This window comes from Neofelis nebulosa, chromosome 4 (assembly GCF_028018385.1).
Source record: "Neofelis nebulosa isolate mNeoNeb1 chromosome 4, mNeoNeb1.pri, whole genome shotgun sequence".
Taxonomy (NCBI): domain Eukaryota; kingdom Metazoa; phylum Chordata; class Mammalia; order Carnivora; family Felidae; genus Neofelis; species Neofelis nebulosa.
In genome coordinates, this window is record NC_080785.1 from 91,207,458 (window position 1) to 91,230,707 (window position 23,250).

At 37.4% G+C, this 23,250-nt stretch overlaps 1 protein-coding gene and 1 long non-coding RNA gene across 3 annotated transcripts in view; one reads left to right on the plus strand and one right to left on the minus strand.

The window, feature by feature from the left end:
* SYPL1 (synaptophysin like 1) overlaps nt 1-23,250 on the minus strand; it is a 23,929-nt gene continuing 679 nt past the window's right edge. The window contains exons 3-6 of one of the 2 annotated variants that reach the window (XM_058725375.1): nt 10,466-10,587; nt 9,036-9,243; nt 3,187-3,372; nt 1-1,445 (exon numbers count right to left, since the gene is read on the minus strand). In XM_058725375.1, the coding sequence (XP_058581358.1) occupies nt 1,311-1,445; nt 3,187-3,372; nt 9,036-9,243; nt 10,466-10,587 (651 nt within the window). In that variant the 3' untranslated portion in view covers nt 1-1,310. Of the gene's footprint in view, nt 1,446-3,186; nt 3,373-9,035; nt 9,244-10,246; nt 10,405-10,465; nt 10,588-23,250 lie in introns of both variants that reach the window. The other variant, XM_058725376.1, reaches the window with a different exon arrangement.
* The window catches only part of LOC131509536 (uncharacterized), a 9,767-nt gene continuing 8,717 nt past the window's right edge, over nt 22,201-23,250 (plus strand). Inside the window, exon 1 of the long non-coding RNA XR_009260561.1 lies at nt 22,201-23,200. This is a non-coding gene — a long non-coding RNA (uncharacterized LOC131509536). The remainder of the gene's footprint in view (nt 23,201-23,250) is intronic.

Consider the following 23,250-nt stretch of genomic DNA (forward strand, 5'->3'; position numbering starts at 1 on the left):
TTTCTTTTAACTTCTTTATTAAGTTTGTTGCATAAAAGATATACATTCTCATACTGACAATTCTTGCCATGAACAAAAGCAACAAAAATAAAGCAACAGCAAGATGTGCTTCACATATAAACAGTCATGTGGTAAGAATGAGAAATCTGGCCCTGTACAACAAAAAGATTAGAAAGCAAAATGTGAATAATCCCTGCATTCAGAATATACCCAAATGTGTGTGCAAAGACAGTGCACCCATAATACAGCTCACTTAAATTCTTGTTTATGATGCATAATTCCTTAATCATCCAATTGTGCAAGAAGAATGAACATGAAGAAACATGAAATCCAAATTGCATTTATTTTCACAATATCAATGCTACACACTCAAAATAGTAACTTCATTGAATCTAAAGGTTAAATGTTTCAAAAGTGAAAGGCAATCTTAATTGTTTTAACCCTATAAAAGGGTCTGCAAGAACAGGTGGCTTATTTTTCTGCTTGCAAGGAGACTAGGTCTCAGCCTGCACTTAAGTGGCATGAGCAACAAAGGACAGCAGACAAATACCACTGAGAGTAATGCCCAGACATATCAAAATCCCGAGTTGAACCACGTTCTTTCTACTTCTATAGCAAGTCTATTAAACAACCAGCATAATGGAAGCTTCTGCCTCATGCAAAAGAATCACTAACTTAGCTATACATCTATCAGAAATTTCCAAACCCCATTTCCAAAACAAATTTAGTACACCTATTAAGTACTGTAGGTCACTTAGAAAAACAGAAATAAAACATACAACCAGTCTTTGCAATTAAAAGTTTTTCATAACATATAAACAATGTTCAGATACAAATTCTGAACTAAATGTTTTTTCTAAATATGATTTATGTAATCAAGGCTTTCTCAAACAAAGACAGGTCTTAGATATATGATCTGTACAAACTTACAGTAGTGTATATTCCAAATAGAGATTTCCTCCTATTATGATATGACAATGTAACTCTTTTCTGAGTGAAGACATATGTTAAGGCTTAAGGTGTAAACACTTTGGAAGGCAAACAACTTAGTAAAGAAATAACCAGTCATTTAAAAATGTGTATCATCTCATAATAGGCCCCTGAATTTTCAAATTTACATGTGAGAATACATTTACATCTTAAATTTCTAGGAAAGGCACAGGCTTTATATAAAAAAGCAGCAAAATTTCAAACCCACCAATTTATTGAAAAAGCCATTACTTTTATTAGAAACAAATAATGCTTCTCAAGATGTTGGCAACAGGTCAAAGTATAGACATATGTTTCATACAGTGTATTTTTCCCTTTAATTATATTCCAGAAGGAGGTGGAATACCTCCTTGGCTGTGGGAAGCAGAAGTATTTGATGGACTGTGTAAACTGGTCTCCTTGTACACAAACCACGCATTTCCTCCCCAAAGTATCATATTCAGAAAGCCAAAGATCTAAGGAAGAGAAAAATAAACATGAAAATCTAGTATCTACTTAAAAATTTATACCCATCTTAGTTTTCCTTTGAATATTTAACATTCCTAGGCAGAACACCATGATTTCATTTACAATTTAAACTACAGATAAAGAATAAAAAAAACGAAGATTTTCCATTTCAGTGCCAAATCTGAGTATATAATGACTTATTCCCAATGAAATGAAGCTAAAATCTCTAAATCTGTAACCTATGAAATCATGACTAAAGGAAACCTTACCTTGCCATGCTCATCATTACCAAAAAGATGGGATTAAGTTTAAGAAAAAGTATGTCTGACCCTCCTATCACTACTTTGTCATTAGACTTCAGCGCTTCCCGGTGAAGGTGAAGGTGACTGGGAGCAGGAATCCTTGCTTCTTTCCTCGGGAGCTTTCACTTTTCTCCACCTGAATGGTTGTAAACTGCCCCTGGGACTCTTGTATTTCCCTCCTTTCTCCCCCACTGCTACTATCTCTCCTACTCCAACAGCTGCAGCCAGAGAGAAAGGCGTTCACACAAGAACTTTACTTCACATCCTACGGTGGTCAACGTAACAAGAACTTTACTTCACATCCTACAGTGGTCAACGTAACAAGAACTTTACTTCACATCCTACGGTGGTCAACGTAACAAGAACTTTACTTCACATCCTACGGTGGTCATCGTAACAAGAACTTTACTTCACATCCTATGGCGATCGGTATAATGGAAATGGTCTTCCCAGTTACAAATCTGACAAGATCAGAGATGAATAAACTGAAGCTAACCTTTTTTCGTTTTTTTTTTAAATAAATATAAGAATAGTGACTTCTGATGGAAGAGGGAGTAAAGAGCTTGAGAGTAATATTGTATTACCGAAGGCCAAATGCTTTATATTTTTTGCATATTTGCTTACAAAAACACTTTGGAAATTGTTCATCTCAGATCATGGTCAATATAAATGCAAAAAAGGGACTTTTAAATCATAGTTGTAACACAAAAATTCAGCCCAAATGCTTTACAAGGCAGTGCTGACTTATCCACTGGAAAAATATTTTCTTGAAAAGATCGACTTCCTTAAACATAATATAATCAGCATATTGACAACGTATTTAGTAATACATTTATCTGTATTTTAGTAAGATGGCAGACTAAATATTATTTAAATTTACATACACCAATTTTTAAAGATCATTTAAGAAACCATAAAAGTAAGACTTTCATAGACCCAGTGCACGTGGGATTAGAGAACAGGCTCTAAAGTCAGATGTGGTCGACACCTTGGCTGGCCAACTTCCCAGTTGTGTCACTTGGGCAAATTAAGACATGAGCTACTTTTTCTCCCAGTTGTAAAAATGAAGATAATGATACTAGCTCCCACATTCCTCTTCGGATTATTGGATAACTTAAACAAGATGAATGTAACGCCCTTAGCACAATGTCTGACACATAGTCTTTATAAGTGTTAGTGCCCTTCAGGTAGAAGTCTTGCCTACTCGATTTTAATGAAAAAGACTCAAACATGATCTTGTTCAAACCTGTTTAGCAAGTAGTAGTTTTCTTAACACACTTTTCTTCACCGTAACAAAGGTAAAGACTGTCTGGTAACTAGGATCCTGATAGCTTAGTAAAAATAAAAACAATATATCCAGAGATTTAGTAAAAACTATTGCTTTCTTATATTACTGGTAAAATTTTTCTAAGTCAAAGAAAATATCTTACAAATACTGCATACATACCACAGACACATTTAGGGATCCCATACTAGTCACAGAGCCGAAATAACACGTCACTTGATGGTTACAAGGCTGAAGTTCCTTGACAATACCGGGACCGGTAGCTATTTTAATATCTGTGAGAGCTTTAGCCCAGGCTGAAGTGCTCACCAACCACAGAAAAGTGGCAACAAGAGTAACAACGAAGTCCTAAAGCAAAAATAAGTATGAGTTAATAATGAAGAGCACAGTGAACATTGTACACCTGTTTACTATTACTAGTCCAGTGCCTGAGCTACTACAGTGAACAAGACTTAGTCATCTCCTTACAAGTCTGAGATTATTTTTAATTTAATTTAATTTATTTATTTTTTTAATTTATTTTTGGGACAGAGAGAGACAGAGCATGAACGGGGGAGGGGCAGAGAGAGAGGGAGACACAGAATCGGAAACAGGCTCCAGGCTCCGAGCCATCAGCCCAGAGCCCGACGCGGGGCTCGAACTCACGGACCGCGAGATCGTGACCTGGCTGAAGTCGGACGCTTAACCGACTGCGCCACCCAGGCACCCCTAATTTTATTTTTTTTAATTGAGAGAGAGAGCATGTGTAAGCAGGGGAGAGGGGCAGAGGGAGAAAGAGAATCCCAAGCAGCATGGAACCGGATGGGGGGCTTGATCCCACATCATCCCACATTCGGCTCATGCCTGAGCCGAAATCAGGGTTCAGACACTCAACCAACTGAGCCGCCCAGGTGCCCCAGGAGTCATAAGATTTTGACAGGAGAAATCGGTTTCACGTAGCCCTCACCAGAACCTTAACTAAGCCGCTCACTCCCAGGATCATATCTCAGACCCTGTCAATCACCAAACCACTCTACCCCTCCCTAATTTCAGTTTCACTCACCCCACTTCCCAACATCACCTCTCTTTCCAGCTCACTCCCTCAGGCATCCCAACTGCAAAAATCCTTTGATACCACTGAGACCTATAATCTGATCTCACCACTTTTAACTGTCTCTGTTTTACTCATGTTCTCATTTCCCCCTTAACTTCTATTCTACGGTCCCTCATTACAACCCCTTGCACACACTCTCAATTTCCTCGCCTTCCCCTGCTTTCTCATACTGTTTTGGCAAAACTCTAACTTCAGTTAAATCTAATTCTCCAAGACTGGAATGAAAATAAAAAACTTAAAAAAAAAAAATCTAGCTGTCCATGATTTGGATAACGAAATGGTGAAAAGCATGCATCCAGGATGATTTGTTTATTTTAAAATTCGTGATCCCCAAATTTTAAGGATACTCATTATATTAAGAACAACAACAACAAAAAATCTCTCAAGACATCTTCTCACTAGTAATTTTCTACTAAAGTCTTTGCTACTTATTACATTTCTAATAGGACTGCATTTGTATAATATAAAGTTTAAGTCCTCCCTTGTTTGGTTTTCTTGTAAATTAACCACCAAAGTGGAATAATGTAAAATCTGTATCTTCAAATGTTGTGTATTCTTAGCACCTCGATGCACCTGAAGCTAAGAGTTCCTTCACATCCGCAGCAAAAGTCTCCACAAGCTCAGAAATGGGTTCTGGAGCCCACCACAGAGGTGTTTTGTTTTTCACGTCAACCTGATTAGTTTTTAATTACTTTTCCCAACCAGCTTGTAGTCATTTATTTAGACTGCACACCAGTAACCACTCACAACATACAGAAACTACTATATATAGCCTGTCCACCAGGTCAGGATGGCAAGGAGTAAATGCCTTGTGATGAGAGAACCAAAAACAATGACTAATTTTACAAGGATGGAGGTATTTATCTGCATTTTGCATGTGAGCTTTCCAGTGCTTCTGGTCTTCTTTCGAAAAAAGGTAGATCAAAGAAAAAAGGACAGAAATACAGCTTAAATTTTTTGTACCGTGGGGGTGCTTTCCTTTTTGCTTCTGCACTTCTGGCTGCACTTTTGTTGCAGATAGACTTTCTTTTTCTTTTTCTTTTTTTTTCTTTTGAGAGAAAGAGGGAGGGAGAGGAAGAGGGAGAGAGAATCTTAAGCAGGCTCCATGCCAGTGCAGAACCTGACGTGGGGCTCAATTTTACCACCATGAGATCATGACCTGAGACAAAAATCAAGAGTCAGAAGCTTAACTGACTGAGCCCCCCAGGTGCCTTCCAAATAGACATTTTCTAAACACTTAGAAACATTGTAGAAATACAATGCCTTTTGGAGAACTGATAAATAGTCTAAGGTTATCAGACCTTAAACAAGTTCTCTCTGGGCTAAAGTTCATAACTTTACCCAATATATGTCAAATCCTTTTGATTTCCAGGTTTCTTCCTTCCAAATTCCTAATTAAAAGACACATTGATTTTTTTTCTTTTCTTTTTTAAATGTTTGTTTATTTTGGAGAGAGAGTGAATCACGCTGACAGCGAGAGCCAGATGAGGGGTTTGAACTCATGAACCGTGAGATCAGGACCTGAGCTAAAGTCAGATGCTTAACCAACTGAGCCATCCAGATGCCCTAACACTGATTTTTTTTTTTTTTTTTTCTGATTACGCTCTTTAAATCTACTTTGCTGTTGGCATGACATTCTACATTTCAAAAGCAGGTAACTTTTCTGAAAATGATGCACAAAGTAACCTGGGGGGGTGGGTGGGAAATGTGGACCTCTGAAGATAATTTCTGTCCTTCTGAGGGCCCTGGCTTTAGGAAGCAATCCATCTGAATGGTGCACCTGCAGTTCTATAGTGCATAACTGGTAACTGCCTATGGCAGCCTTGGTCCCACCAATAAATCAGGATATGATTCATACCAGACTTTTAGGATTTGGGATACTTATCTTTGTTTGGTTTCGTTTTTTATTTCTGCTTCTCTGCATGTAGAACCCTTAAGCTCCTGCTATTTAACACCAAAAAAGTGCTACATTTACTTAAAAAGGGGAGTAAGTCACAATTGAAATGCTCCTAGAAATACCTTAGCAGAGAATTGAGAATATCACCAAAAAAGCATGCCCTCATTAGCAAAGAGTACTTAAAACACTTAATGTTGTATTTGGCTATATTTTAAACTTGGTTATCTCAAGAAAACTTTTTTCATTTATATGGTTAAAAGTAGAATTCAAAATTTAATTTAGAAGCTTGAATTTTTACAGACAAGAAGCATCCTTTATATATTACAGTAACAAGCCACTTAAAATAGCTAGTTCTGGATTATCTCTCTATGACCACTAATTGATCACTGAGATGGAAAATTACTTCTGGCTTTCTGAATGATGCAACTAGATCACAGTTTTATAGTTTTTATTAGAAAAACCCTCTATAAAAAAGATTTAGATGCTGCTTTCAGAAAGTGTGATTTTTATTTTTTTAAAATTTTTTTTTTTTTTCAACGTTTTTTATTTATTTTTGGGACAGAGAGAGACAGAGCATGAACAGGGGAGGGGCAGAGAGAGAGGGAGACACAGAATCGGAAACAGGCTCCAGGCTCCGAGCTGTCAGCACAGAGCCCGACGCGGGGCTCGAACTCACGGACCGCGAGATCGTGACCTGGCTGAAGTCGGCCGCTTAACCGACTGCGCCACCCAGGCGCCCCAGAAAGTGTGATTTTTAAAAGCTCATAAAACAAAATATGAAAAATAAAAGGCTCATTTGCTAGAGTTAAAAATTTGTTGGAATAATAACAAAATGGCAAGAAATGTCTTTAATACTTAAATTATGAAGAATTTTAGGGGCACCTGGGTGGCTCAGTTGGTTACGTGTTTGATTCGATCTCAGCTCAGGTCATGATCTCATGGTTCGTGACACTCAGCCTTGCTTCAGGCTCTGTGCTGACAGAGTGGAGCCTGCTTGGGATTCTCTCTCTCCTTCGCTCTCTGCCCCTCCCCGACTCGTGCTTGCTCTCACTCTCGTGCTCTCTCTCAAAATAAATAAACTTTAAAAAAAAAAAGAATTTTAACTAGGGTGCCTGGTGGCTTAGTCAGTTAAACACATGGCTCTTGATTTCAGCTCAGGTCATGATCTCATACCTCATGAGATTGAGCCCCATATCAGGCTCCACACTGACAATGCTGAGCCTGCTTGAGATTCTCTCTCTTCCTCTCTCTTTCTGCCCCTCCCCTGCTCACCCTCACTTGCTCTCTCCCAAAATAAATAAACTTAAAAAAAAAAAAAAGGAATTTTAACAAGATATAATATCTCTATGATCATCACAACTCCTTTAAAAAATTTTTTTTATTATGTTTATTTACTTTTGAGATGCAGAGAGAGACAGAACACAAGTGGAGGAGGGGCAGAGAGAGAGGGAGACACAGAATCAGAAGCAGACTCCAGGCTCTGAGCTGTCAGCACAGAGCCCAACGTGGGGCTCCTACTCACAAACTGCGAGATCATGACCTGAGCCAAAGTTGGATGCTTAACCGACTGAGCCACCCAGGCGTCCCTTTCATAATTCCTTTTTATGTCTCGAGAAAGATCATGAACTCAGCCGAAACCAAGAGTCGGACCCTTAACCAACTGAATCACCCAGGCACCCCGGGAAGTTACAGATTCTTAATATGTAATTTCTATTGATTAAGCACTGCAAATTACAATAGTTCATGTCTATCTTTTTGAAAGATATCCAAGAAAATATTTTACGAAAACATGAGGTTTAAGAATCTCTTCTCAAATATAAGAAACCAAATAGATAAGAATTTTAACAGACTGTTTCTTTCCTTACTTACCATTTGCATTCCTATGATCCAGGCAGCAAAAATTAAAAATAACAAATAAAACCTGTTATCTTATTTAATAATTTCTTTACTCAAACAGTCTTTCCCTTAAAGTAACTTCACAAATAATTAGCAGATGACAGTGTTTTCTCAAGATATAAATGACCAGTATCACAAAAACACCTCTGTTCTCTGTTGAAGTAAATAACACTAACACTGACTTTGTAGTTATTCTTTTGTTGTGGATGCCTAGCTTAAAACCATGGCTTATCTCTGTATCTGTACCAATAATCCAAAGATTCTACTACCTAAATCTCAGAGACTATTTTTATTTCTAGCTCAGTAGACTCTGAAGCCAAAAATGGTGTTAGGACTTCAAATCCAAATCCTTTGTTGCCATCTCCAAGATTCAAAATTAGCATGAACATCACTAATGCTGAATCCCCTATTCTTATAGAATTATCTGGGTCAGATTTTAAATGAAGCAATTTAGGAATACAGACAAGGAGTCAGCAAACTTTTCCTGAAATGGGCCAGAGAGTAGATATTTTTGGTCTCTCTTACAACTATATAACTCTGCCACTGTGACATGAAAGCAGTTATAGACAGTATGTAAATGTTTGGGTATGACTGTGTTACAAAAAAACTTTATTAAAAAAAAAAAAGAGTCAGATGTGGCTATGGGCCACAGTTTGCTGATTTCTGATATAGACTACTAAGTTCAATAAAACATTGTAGAGGGATAAAGGGGGTCTTTGAAAAGAGAGGAAAAAAATAAGAAGTAGGAACACAGTCATGAGACTACTGGTATGGTCAGCAATCCCTCAAATCAAAGGCATTAATTTTCACTTAATTTCTCTACTACTTGCAACCTAATATGCTCTATATATTTGAGATCTTTCATGTTAAAGTCGAGTTAGAAATAAACAGACCTCTGTATTCCCCGGAGTACGGAGAAAGTGCTGCAAATACGCTCCAAGAGTTGGGTTCAATGTGACAACCAGAGAAAGCTGAATCTCATGTTCACACAAATCAAAGTATGCTGAACTGGGTTAAGCCGAGAACTTTCATTTCCAGTGTAAGAAAACCTTTATTTGACTGCAAATATGATGTATGCTTATCTCATAAAGATGATTTTTGTATAAAAATAAAGTGATTACTTACAATCATGGGAAGTTTTCGACTATCCCGATATAGGTTCGTATAACCAACATAGAGCAGAAGGGCAGCTAAGCAGTACAGGAAGACAAAGACTGCAAATGTAACGTAGAATTGTGCAGAAGAAGAGTAATCTCCAATAAGGACATAATTTTTCCAATTTATATCACACACGTTTGCATCTGGAATTGCATCAAATGATGCTTCATTCAACCTATTAAAAAAAAGGCTCAAATAAATTTGTGAATTATTCAGATTCTCCCAACAAAGACAGAAATACATAGGCAGAATATTGAAATGACATTTCAAAAACACTCCCAAAATGTATCACAAAAATGTATTTTCCTTTGGGGAAGAAAAGAGAAAAATTCAAATATTTAAATTAAAAACTTCCTAAGAAATGTACCTAAATTACAAATTATGCCTGGTTATTGGTTTATGATAGACTGAATACAGACTGAATTAAACACTTCACACTCAGACACTATCTTCCTGCAATACAAATTTAGCAGATTAAGAGAGCTAATAGAAAACAGTTTGCAATTTGAGACATGATACACCACTACAGGAGGCAGAGTCTGTGTAACTGGCACCAGGAGAGCCAATTATGATTCACATTTTAACCCTAGATTAATTAGCTGCTAACTTTAGATTGCTTTTACATTTCCTTATCTATAAACTGCAAAAGCATTTATCACTAAAGATGCCGTAACAGTTCCTCATATAGCAGCTTTATAAGAGAAGAGTTGGGAGATGGAGAGACAATGATTGATGACCAGGCCCTTGCTATTTCACCTATTTTTAGTGTAAGGTTTTATTTAATCATCAAAACAACTTTACAAGGTAAGATTCCAACTCAATGGATAGAAATCTTGAGTCTTAGAAATGTCAAGTAAGTAGTAGACAGAAGATTTACACCATGGTTTAAACATAAGACGTATTCAATAAACACTTTCAACAGAACAATTCACAACAAAATATTAATTTTACTTGGAGAGTAAGAAAATAAAGAAACATAGAAACTCCTCACTTTACATTGAGTACGTGTCTTAAAATTATATAAAGAATACTATTATTTAGGAATTGCAAATACATGAAAAATTCGGAATTTTCTTAAGTTGTGTTTGCTTCTCACACAAAGGTGACGGAGCAATCTATCGTGGGATGACAGAGTAAAATGTCAAGGGAAGGTCATATAAAAGTTTCTAAATGCTTACTCTCATTTTCTATACTTCATCACAGGCCAGGAAGACAGTTTGCAAACAGGCACTGGTCTATGTACCACAGCCTGTGTAGCAATGATCACCACTTACAAACGAAGCAGGCGTGCAATTTCAAATTTTGTACTCCCCAAGATCAATAAATTGCTGGAAACCTTAAAGAATCAACATGAAGTAAAAAGAGCTGTTAACCATAAAAACAAACAAATATCTTACCTGAATGGATAGGCAAAAGCAGCTGTAATCGTTTTATTTTCATTACCTTTATGACAAGTCAGTTGAATTTCTGTTTTGCCCTTAAAACCTCCACAGGTGGCAAAAGCAAAGATAGAAGCAATCTATACAAAGTGAGACCAAAAAAAGGGGAAGAAGCATTACTGTACCCAAAACATGGGTCATTAAAACTTTAAATATGTTGATTATTAGAAACTGGCTCACTAGCATTCCAGAAATTCTTCTTTACAAATTAAATATAGACAGGGAAAAACATTTAAAAAGTTTATTTGCAATTGTCAACAAGAAGTTAGTACACCAGCCCATATAATTCTTTTGCTCCTACTTCAGTGTACCTACTAAACATTAGTATGAAATTCAGAGGAAGTTGTATTTTAGAATCAAAATCAAAAGGGGTGAATTGGAGGCATTTTTATTTGGAACCTAATGGTAACTGTAAAGCCAAGAGAGTGGTAAGTGACGAGGAGATGCTATTTCATCAGCTTGTACGACTTCATTTTTGAGTATTTCCAGGTCTCAAAAAGTTCTTGGAAATTTGTTTTCCTGATCATGCATATACTTACAAGAAGGTAATGATGCTCTGTCCAATGCTATACATAACAGGAAAAAACGGGAAGCATCCTAAATGCTGATATGGAATCAAATAAACTGTAATTCATTCACAAGACAGAACATTATGCAGTCATTAAAATGTTGGGGAATATTCAATGATACTGAAAAATAATCACTACATATAAAGTAGGTTTATGGGGTGCCTGGTTGGCTCAGTTGGTAAAATGTGTGACTCTTGATCTTGGGGTAGTGAATCTGAGCCCAAAAAGTTTGTTTGCACATGCACTGTGCATGTGTCTACACCTATGCATATTATACAAACTACAAAAACATACATCAAAATTTTAACAGTGGTTACTTCTTTAAAAAAAATTTTTTTTTCTTAAACATTTATTCAGTTTTGAGAGACAGAGAGAGACAGAGTGCGAGTGGGGTGGGGGCAGAGAGAGAGGGAGACACAGAATCAGAAGTAGGCTTCAGGCTCTGAGCTGTCAGCACAGAGCCCGACACGGGGCTCGAACTCACGAACTGTGAGATCATAAACTGAGCCGAAGTCGGATGTTTAACTGACTGAGCCACCCAGGTGCCCCTACAGTGGTCACTTCTGAAGAGAAGATAAAAATAATTCCTTTTTCTGTTTGAAGCTTCTAAATTTTCTACAAAACAAATAACCCATATATGGTGTAGTGGCCAAAAGTTCAATCCGTCAGCAAATTCTGATGGCTCTATTTAAAAAACGTATTTGGAATGTGATCACAGCATCCTGATCTAAACCACCGTTACTACCTCTTGCCTGAATTATACTCTAACAGCCTTCTAAATAATCCTCCTGCTTCTGTCCTTGTCTCTCCTTCAGTCTACTGGCAATATATCAACCAGGGTGATCTTTTAAAAATACAAGGCAGAAAACTTTATCCTTTGTTCAAAACTGTCCAGTGGCTTCTGAGTTCTCTCTGAATAAAAACCAAAGTTCATTTAATGGTCTACAAGATCCTTTCCTCCCTTAATAATTCTGATCACATGTGGCTACTTTTCCCCTTGCCAAATCTCTCTACACAAAACGGTCTCCGTGCTATTCCTTAACGATAAGGGGTAAACTCCTCCTACAGAGCCTTTGCACTGGCTATTCTCTCTGCCTGGAATATATGGTTCACTTCCTACTGACAGCTCCCGGTTCTGCTATGACTTCATGAGAGACGTCTTTCCTAACCACACTATATCAAGCGAGAATGTCCCAACCCACGCTACTTATTCCCTTTATTCACGCTGCTCTATTTTTCTGCCATTGTAATTACCATTGCCTGATAGTACTTAAGTATTTGTCCATTTTTCACTAGAATACAAACTCAAAGAGGGCAGAGACCTTGTTTTACTCAAGGTGACACTCATCTAGCAAATAGCTAAAATTCAAGGCAGAAGCCTACACTGTTAAACACTGATATAATGCCTCTCACGGATTAATACAGGGCCTACAACCAGGTCATAACCAGGATCATAACTATCAAGAGATTTCTTCTTTTCTGTAAAAAAGATACATGAAAAGAAATCTGGTTACAGATAGGAAAAGTCTGAGGTAATGTCCAACAGAGAGTTTGGAGTCTTCAGTTAAGAGTTCACAGGTTAAGACAGAAAAATGGATACTCTCTACCCATAAATGTACATGAATACAGACTGAAAGCAGAAGACCAGAAAACTGGGCATATAACCATTTAGGATTATAAAAAAAGAAACAGGATATACAAATTTAACCAATGGAACAATAAAGAGGCCAGAAAGAGACTTGTGTGTAACTAGATAAATTATATCTAACAAAGCTGGCGCTGCAGATCACCAAGGAAAGGAGTGTGGTGGTTTTAAAGATATGTCCACAAACTCTGATACTCCTCCCTCAAGAGGTAAAGATTAATTTTCTTCCCTTTAAATGTGGACTGGACATAGTAACTTGCTTCTAGTAAACTGAATATGGTAGAAGGAATGGGATGTCAAATAATGGAATGGGAAGTAATAAAGAGTCTACAATTTCTGTCTTCCGTTCTCACTCTCTTGAATCATTGGTTCTGGGGGAAGCCAGCAGCCATGCTGGAAGGATTCTTAGGCAACTTAGAGACTCTTGTGATGAGGAACCAAGGACTATCAGCAACCAGGTAAGCGACGCTGGAAGTGTGTCACTTGAGGCTTGCCGACAGCCACGTGAGTGGGCTGGACACTTGAGAGAACTCAACCCTAGCCAACAGCTTGACTGCAACCTGGGAGACCCTAAGCTGGAATCCCCCAGACTAAGCCACTCTCAGGTTCCTGACCCACAGAAATTATGAGATAATAAATGTCTGCGGTTTTAAGTGCTACGGTGGGTAGCAACAGACAACTAATATAAAGGAGGACTTCAATAAATGGTCCGGATGGGCTAAAGACAAATGTAAAATGTAAAATTCCCCTTAAAAATTTTAAAGATAATATAAAAGAACATCTGTGACCAGAGAGAAAAAAAAGTTCTTAAGATTAAAAACCACACACTAACCATTAAAGATTGTTAAATTCAACTACAGAAAAAGAAAGTTTTGAAATCAAAAGTCAGCTCCGAATGTAAAACAAGCTACAAACCAGGTGAAAGTATTTGCAATAATGTCACAAAGCATTAGGATCAACCAGTACACAGATCTAAGAGAAATTCTTACCCATGTGTACTACAGGACATGCACAAGAATGTTCACGGTGACACTGCTTACATATCAAAATACATATAAAGAGTGGAAGCAACAGGAAAAGGGATGAAATAAAGTATCAAGTTATAATGGAAAGTTTAATAGCAATAAAAATATATGAACTGTAGCTGTCCATGTCAATATGGATGAATCCTAGAAACCTAACGCTGAATGGGGGGAAAAGTTGCCTAAGATTTCACACAGTATGATGCCATTCTTTTAAAAGCTTTCGTTACTTGTCTACACCACTCCTGCCACTATTTTTGTTCAGGCCCTCACTGTTTTTCACAGGGACTAACCCAACAGACACTTCCTCTCATTTCTATCTCTTCCGTAGCATGGGCTCGTGTGCCTCTCGAGCACTTTAAAAATGGCTTGTCTGGGGGTGGCTCAGCCAGTGAAGCGTCTGACTCTGATTTCGGCTCAGGTCATGATCTCACAGTTCCTGAGTTTGAGCCCTGCATCAGGCTCTGCGCTGACAGTGTGGAGCCTCCTTGGGATTCTCTCTCCCTCCCTCTTCCTGTGCCCCTCCCCAGCTCGTGCCCTCTCACTCAAAACAGTAAACTGAAAATAAATAAACAAGCAAATAAACAAACGAAAAATAAAAATGGCTTTCCCAATTAAGACAGCTATAAGTGTAAATTAGACAATGAATTACAAAGATTTAGCATAAAAAGGTAAAATAGTTCATCGTTGTTTATATTGATTACTTACTGAAAATATTTGGCTTTATAAATAAAATATATTTTTAAAATTAATTTCAGCTGTTTCTTTTCACTATTTTAGTGTGGCTAGTAGCACACTTAAAATTATTATATGGCTTGCATTTGTAGTTTGCATCGTGCTTCTACTGGACAGGTGCTTTAGAGCGATGTCACGCTGATCTGAAATAAAGATCTGGTCACGTTACTCCCCTGTTTAAAGGCATTTTCTTAATGGCTCTCCAGAACTAAATTTAAGAAAAGAAAAAAGCCCAAACTCTTAATTTGGCCTAAGAGGCATGGCTGAGATAGCCTCGACCTCATCTTTCTAGGTTTATAGGCTCTATTTCCCTGCCAGGTACTGTTAAGACTCTGTTACACTGTACTACTACCACCCCTGAAACCCGTCATGTATTTATTTCACCTGCCAGGAATTGTCTCACCCCTAAATCTGTTCTCTGACAAGCTCACCTTTAAAGCCCTACCCAATTTCTTATGGTAGAACTATTCAGTCTCCTGGGCCACCAAGACTTCATTAGCTCGACTATAGGCACTTTTCTTGTGTCTTGCCTTATTTAAAAACCCAAAACAAAAATAGTAAGAACTAGTTTCTCATTAAATACAAAAGTTAGTAAATAAATGGCATACTGTACTAAAGCTGACCGCTCTTAACCCTATTGCCTTTTTCTGTCCCTTGGCTGACTGTCACGTCTGTGCATTTGGTCTTACTCAGGATTTTTGGTGCCCACCTAGCAGAAGGTCTGGCACATAGCACATGCTCATTAAATAACTGCTTAATTAAAGGAAAAAATCGATTTCCAATAATCTACAAATAAAACATTTTAAGTCTTACATAACCATCATTTCAAAGCTGTATTTTTGTTATAAGGATAAATGTCATGTTTGCAATTCTGGTCTTTATCTTACAGGAAAAAAAGGACAAGATACACACTTTATTAGATAAAGTACAAAACAACCTGAAGATAAATTATATGACAATCTCACTTCTCTCTATATTCTACTGCTGTTCTGATTTAGATTCAAAATTATATACTAGCAGCCCATGACGAAACCTGGCCTGCAGATACTTCTGCAGAATTCATAAAAAAAGGTGAATTTGTTGTATTTTAATAACAGCATACGGCACATAAAAATTTGGATTTCCTGCTTTGCCTTACTGTGGGGAAAATATGGCAGCATCAGACCGATATCCCATAAAGCAACAACCACGTGGAACTGAGTGACAGATGACACATTAAGAACCTGTGTTTTTTCCAGGCTGCTGCCACTCTCTACTGTTCCAACAATCCTCAGGATGCATGTCAGTTACCAGGAATCAATGAGATTATATACTATTGTTTTTCCTCCAGACAGCTTGTCCTACTTGCTCACTCTGGAAGGGTGGTTCCCATGTGCACTTCAGTCTGCACCCCTAGTCTAAATGAGGGGTACTGGAATGCTGATTTCTACTTCCTTACCACTTATAAAACTCATTTTCCCATTCCTCTCTATCCCATGAAGAACGGCTAAAACTGCTGACATGAAAACCCATCTGTAGAGAAACTAGCGAGAATCTAGGGACAGGATGACAGCAAGCTTCTCTTCAGGTCAAAAGGCTCCACATTCATTATGACAGCCTCAAGCTGCCAAAGACACAACACCACTTAGTTCTCTGCCCACCAGACTGGTACTAGACACATGGCAGATCCTTCACTGAGGTTTGTAACTTTGGAGTGAACTTTCAGCCTGTTCTCTAGAACAGGACTCTCCAAAACAGACTGCAGTGGTCGATTAATCGGTATACCGGAAGAAAATATTTGAACTTCTACTTATATTTACTTTTAGACTTAAACACAGAATTACAATTTTATTGAAATTAATATAACCCTGAAACCCATGCTGGATCTGTAGGTCCGAGTCGCATGCCAGTACAGTATGTTAGGTATCCTGAAGGTGAGAGGAGTCCCACCATGCGAGGGCAGTGATGCCTTCACCTATTCTTTCCCTTCTAGTGTTCATGTAGCACAAGGTGAGGATGCCTGGCTAAGTGGATTTATGGAATCGATTATAGAATTTTAACCAAACCAACCTTCACAAAAATAGACCAGTAGTAGCTTAAAAACATCTTCATATAAATTACAGACTAATGACACAAAAATTCATGTCCAAAAGAGAAAATAGAAGCATTAACCCCTTGTATGAGCTATATTCATCAGCTACATTCCAAGGTAAAAATAGATTCTACTTAATCAGATCACAAGAAGATCACTACACACACACACACACACACACACACACACACACACACACACCCACACACACACATCCAAAACAAGGATTTAAAAATATGAATGACATAATATGCCTTCAGATACTGACAAAGTAAAATATGCATCTAAGTTATAGATGCACACTCGGACTTCATGCACAAAATTTTACAGATAGGAATTCATGACAAAAATAAGTTTGGAGACCCCTGGTATTTTCAAGGAGTTATTTATAGCCTGTAAGCAGAGTGCCAGTCCTAGACTTATTTCTAGACCTTGCTCAGCTCACTGAGGCTTCTATTGGGAACACTGGTACTCATCTATGTATGGGTGTTTTTTACAAATTTCTAGTTGCAGGGTCCTGACTGCTACTTGGTTTCATCATTAATCTGATGTCATCTACTTAAACTTCTTTCTGTCCAAAGTTCAGTCTAAGAAAATGCTATAACTGAAATCTTCAGAAATAGACCTAAAAAAAAAAAAGAAATAGACCTAAAAGTATATTGTATATGAGTATCATGTATATCATGTTTGCCTTTACAGTCAGTACGATTAGATGCCTAGCACCAAAGTATTGATTTTTATGAGTTAAAGTCTTGATGCATTTACTAAAAACATTCCTTTTTAAAAAGTTTTGTTACCGATGCTGCCATTTCAGTTTATTCCCACTGTACACCGAGGAGTGAAGCCAGTTACACTCTTCTTAAGATGTCCATCTGCTTGTAAAGTACAATCATAGAAAGTTCTAAACAGCCTGCTAGTACAGTTCTATAACCCTTAAGAATCTGGATCATGAGAAGTATACTGGAGTTCCTGGTGAAATAAACAGAAATCTTTTGCTAACTCCTAACTATTATATGTTGAAAATATCTTTCATTGCCATGAGTTTACAGAACAAAAACAACAAAAAGCCAGTTTTACTTAAGAATGTCTTTGATGAAGCAGCAAAAATTGTGATTTTGATTAAATCCCCACCAATCCTTGAATCTTCTTAATATTCTGTTTGATGAAATAGGATGTGCAAACACTTTAACTACACATTATGGTTGTCTCCAGGGAAAGCATTTAAATAACTGAGTTATATGCTGAACTAGTTGGGATTTTTTTCATGAAATACCATTTTTACCTGAAAGACAAAAAAAATCATTCAGACATTGCTACCTGGCAGTTATTTTTCTCAAAAATGAATGAAGTGAGCCTTTTACTTCAAGGAAAACTGGTAGTATTTGTTGCCATAGGTGTAATTCAAACTTTCAAGTGACTTGTTACTGTGTTTTAATATAAATAAACGTTCCCTTAAAAGCCTCTGCTTGAATTTGTGATGTGGCAAATATCAATAGACACAAAAGCGCTTTGAGGTCCTCAATATTTAGGAGCATAAAGGGGTTCTGAGACCAAAGTTTATGAGAACCATTGTATTAGAGGACTGCTCTGTTCTCTTAATTTTCCCTTTTACATTTTAGCAGAGTGCTATTTGTATGTGTGGAGTGAATGCGTTATGTGTGTTTGTGTATTCTCAAAGCGCTTAAAGCATACATACGTTGTGACAATGACATTCGATCTACCCTTCAAGGCTTCTCATGGTAAATAAGTGAGAATCAGGTAGAACAAACAGAGAACAGAGACATAGGGGTGAGTCTGTAAGTCTATGAACAAGCTTTAAGTGCAGAGTCTCCTGCTGGGCATAAAACGTTATTTGAAATCCTTTTCCCCTTTCTATAATAGGGTGAGGGGAGTGAACACAAATGGCAAGGCTAGGAGAAAGGGAAGTTTCCTGAAAGGTAGTCTCTTACCAACAGATAGCCTAAAAATGTAAAAATTAAGCAAATGGATGAGGCAGCAGTCTATATATGCCCCGTCCCCCACACTGTGCAATACAAGTAATTTGTATTTTCTAGGGTGCTTCTCTGTGCTATTTCTGAACCATTAAGTTAGGATAAAACATGGCCACTGTTTGCGAAAATTTTATAATTTACTTAGGATGGCTACATTTTAAGTATTTTACATAAACTATTGTGTGTATTTGAAAGTTTGTTGTTTAAACAAATTGATATATGCAACTTAAAGAATTATAGATTTTCGTATTTACTGCTTTTCACACTAATTTTCTTGGATCATAATTTGTCCCCAAGTAATGTTTTTAAGTGTCTTTTGAGTTTGCTCGTTAATTGTATGTATAAAATCAGAAAAAAACATTCAAACTTGATAAAAGAATCAAGAACATTTTACTTTCAACTCCTAACATCTTATTATAAACATACATCTAACAAACAAGAAAAAAATTCACTTCAGATAACTTAGGCTTTTGTGTTTAAGCCTAAAATTTTTGTTAATCCATTTATTGATTTATTGAAAGACCAGTTAGAAACACAAAGGTAAGTTAGCAAAATGACTAAGAACAGACTGTCACAGGTGATCAGAAGATTAAATGAGAAAATACAGGTAAAACCCTGGCACATACAGGTATACTCAATAAATATCTGTTAACATCTAGAATACATTTGACCACCACAGACAAAAATATTGAGAGATGGTTAATAATTCTAAAATTCAACTTAGTGTATAATTCCTTATATACTCCCCAAATAGTATCTCTTCCACAATTTTGTGTGTGTGAATTAGGAAAGCACATTACTTAGATTCATTAAGAGCTAAATATTTGTTCAGCGTTCACCTGTGCAAGTTAGCAGCAACAAAGTCCAACACAAAGTGTGTAATATTTTTAAATTTTAATAAAATAATTTCAATGAAAAACTTTTGTCTAAGTATTAGGGATATTTGACTTTAAAGTAAGAACCAAATTAAAATTTACCAGAGAAATATTAAATACTTTAAAAAGCTGCTTTGATAAAATTAATCTTTGACTTTACTTCTGTGTTCTACTTCTACACATGGGCATTTATTCTTACTTAAATTTTATATTGTCACTTTGATAGGCTTCTAAAGGCAGGAAAACAGCAGACAAGTGAAAAGCATATGATACATCATTTCTAAAGTTTAAATATGGGTGGCTTAGTTGGTTAAGCGTCCGACTTTGGCTCAGGTCATGATCTCACAGTTTGTTCGTTCCAGCCCCCAAGTCCGGCACAGTGCTGACAGCTAGGAGCCTGGAGTTTGCTTCAGATTCTGTGTTTCCCTCTCTCTGCCCTCCCCCACTCATGCTCTCTGTCTCTCTCTCTCAAAAATAAATAAACATTAAAAAAAATTAAAATATGTGATAGAGAGTTTAGTGATCTTGAAGGACCAGGAGATATATATGTCTGTCATATGGGCTCAGTTCTCTCCACTGTCTGGGTCTACAGTCTTCCTAGAAACACAGCATCTCAGTCCTGAGAAACCTTCTAAGAACTGTTCAAGTACATTATAATTGTTCACATATTTATTAATTCAATTGTTCCAATAGCCATATGAAGTACTGCTATTCCCAGAGAAGTGCAACAAAAATTCAACTTTTACCGAGTACATATCACATGAAGAGAACTACAATGACATTGCTGGTCACTGTTACTAGGTGCCAGAGGTAGATTAGAAAAAAAAGGAGGGAAGAGAAGGGATGTAACACGGTGGCTGCAGTTTAGAAACAAAGTGCAAATGCTTCTGCTCTGGTGATTTTATTTTTATTCTGTCAGTAAATATTTACTGGGCATCTAACCCCTTGAAAGTTACACTTCAACAGGTTATATCTTAGTCTAACATCTTCCAGAACCTTGCTAGAGATAAGCTAATTTAGGGAATTATTCTTTTAGTCTTATGGATGGAAAGCAACTTTAAACTTTTTAAACTTTAAACTTTAGATTTGTTTATAATCATTATTTATTGACTGCTTTTAGAGGTAACCAGCCACACCTCAATCAATGCTTTATGAAACTTGAACAATTCATTCAAAACAAATTTAAAAATTCCTACTATGGGCCCTTCTCTAGAACTTTATCATTCATTTCCTCTCTGCCTCTGTTTTTTAAGCTCCAACAGTTCTATTCACAAGTCTCTTCTCTCAAGCCCACAAACACATTCAGTCCTTCCCATCTTCAGAATGGGTTACCACCAAATCTCTTCACCTTCAAGGTCAAATAGTGGTTCACTTTCACTGTCTTCACTTTCTTACCATATATCCATTTGACCTAGGACCATCTGGTTTCTGAATTTACTGACACCACTCTTATAAAGCCACCAACAGCCTCCTGCTTACCAAAACCAAGGTATGCATTTTAGTCCATATTTCACTTAACCTCTTTCTTGCACCTCTTGATATTGTTAGAATAGTAGTCTTTTCTTGAGATTCTAACAGTGAGGCCAAGATGTTATTTTTCTCCATGTTCTTAATCATTTCTTCTCTTCTTTGCTGGCAGATATCTGCTGAATCTCCAGCCCATTCTTACCTTTCAAACTCTATATCCATATAGCTAACTGCTTAAAGGATACTCCGTTTATATAATCTAGAAACCACAAACTCAATATACCTAAAAGTATACTGCGCTCCAACCAAAAATTTGCTCCTTCTCCTTAGTGACCTTAGACAGAGTACCGTTACCAACTGTGTCAGAAATTTGGCAGGTATCTTCGAGTCCTCCCTCTTCTTCACCCTCCCTCCAAATACATTTTAATGTCTCCCTTCCTTCCATTATTACCTTTCTAATCCACTTTCTACATTACAAATGAGAATTTCTAAAGAGCCAATCTAATTATTCACTTGTTTAAAACCCTTCAATTGAGTCCCCATTCCAAATGGCAGAAATTCTGGGCTTAAATGGAAGCTATCCAATAAACATCTTCAAATTCTGTACCCCACAAATATCCATTTTCCTAAAGAAAGGACCCAGATCATCAAAGATTAACCCTTATAAGATTGGCCTATAGGATTGGCCCATAGGATACACTCCTAACTCTGTAAGCCCTATAAACCTTTCAGAATCATCTAAAACCACACCCTCTTCAGTACCATTTCAGCCAACCCCAACTACTTTAAGTTCTCAAATAGGGCTATGCTGCTTCAACTTTTCACACCACTGAACATATCTCCCCTTGCTTGGAAAGCCACTCCCCACATCCTCACCAAGTGAACAAGTACCCATCCTTCAAGTGTTCTTTCATCTATGACATCCCCCCTAGTTCCTCCAAGCAACTGATTTCTTTCTTTCACGTACTACACTTTGCCTATACTTTTATTAAAGTATTTATCATGTTATCTTGTGTAATATGTTGTTCAAACTGAAAGCAGTTATTTCCTTAAAAAGCTTAAACAGGATATATTTTTCAAAATATATCAGACCTATGAGCACTAATACACTTATCACTAATGCTTTAAAATATTAAGGAAAAAAGTTATGTCTGTTTGGTTTAAAAAAAGACTGACAAATAATGCAAGCACAAATACAAACAAGTGCCCCATTTATCGAGTGAAAACTTTAATTATAAATTTATAGCCGTCAATGAGAGAAGACTTTTTCTTAACCTTTATATTTGATTAGCCCAATTAAACATGATTTTCCTCCTGCAATTTCAAATTTTTATATACTCAAATATTTTTCTTTCTTTTTAAATCTGGACCTAGGTTTACAGAACCCTAAGTGTGTGTGTGTATTTATGTCTTTAAAGTAGACATTTGTGTGAAATCAGCACCATTTCACTCTTCAGAGGACATGTAAAACTTTGGAGGAAAAGTAGGAAACTTTTTGAAAATCAACTTGAGTACCCATTACATATTTTGAGTTTCTGTGTTACTCTAAAAAACATCCTCAGTAAGTTATTCAACATAGGAATCTGGAAGTTCTTACTCTTCACCTGTGTATCACTAAAATATAAGGTTAAAGAATTACGGATGTAAAATGTTGCTGGCTATAAAAACAACTTGGCTGCAGTGGCTAGATGCCAGCTGCCTATTAATCCAGGCCTGAAAATCAGCACTGAAACATGTACTACGCCACGAAATCAGAATCAAATGTGCAGAGCCTGATGTATTCGCTAACTCCTCCAAGTGACTGATCAGTGCCAAGGTCGAATTAATAAATCTCCTTTGATGTTAATGACTGAGAATGTTCCCAGGAAAGAACTAAGAGGTGACGGCCGGATGTCACTTGGAAGTACCTAAAACAAACTTGAGAGCGATTCCTAGCCTGTGTTTGAGTGGTACGGACCGACTGGACCCGTTTTGTAGAAGACCTTCTCCCCCACCTCCGTCTGCTGCCCTGATCCACAGTTTATTTTTATCCATTTTTAACTTGGAGCCATCTCAAAAGCAAACTAAGAACCGATTGCTCGTCCAATCACTTCGAGAAGGCACAACCAGCTTTCGACGGAGCGCGGCCTGCAGTCAGCACCGGGCAGAAATGCACGGGCTCGCCCTTTCCACCGGACACGCAGAAGGCAGCGCCGGCCGGGGCGCGACTCCGACCCACCAGGTTTCGGTTAGACCGCAACAGGAAGTTTTCTTTTCCCTTGCGGGAAGCAGCGCAACCAGAAAAATATGAACTCCGACTCCCTCGGGAGCACCCAAGGGTGAGCTTCGGTGTGGGAGGGCGGCTTCGCCCGGGACCCAGGCGGCCGAG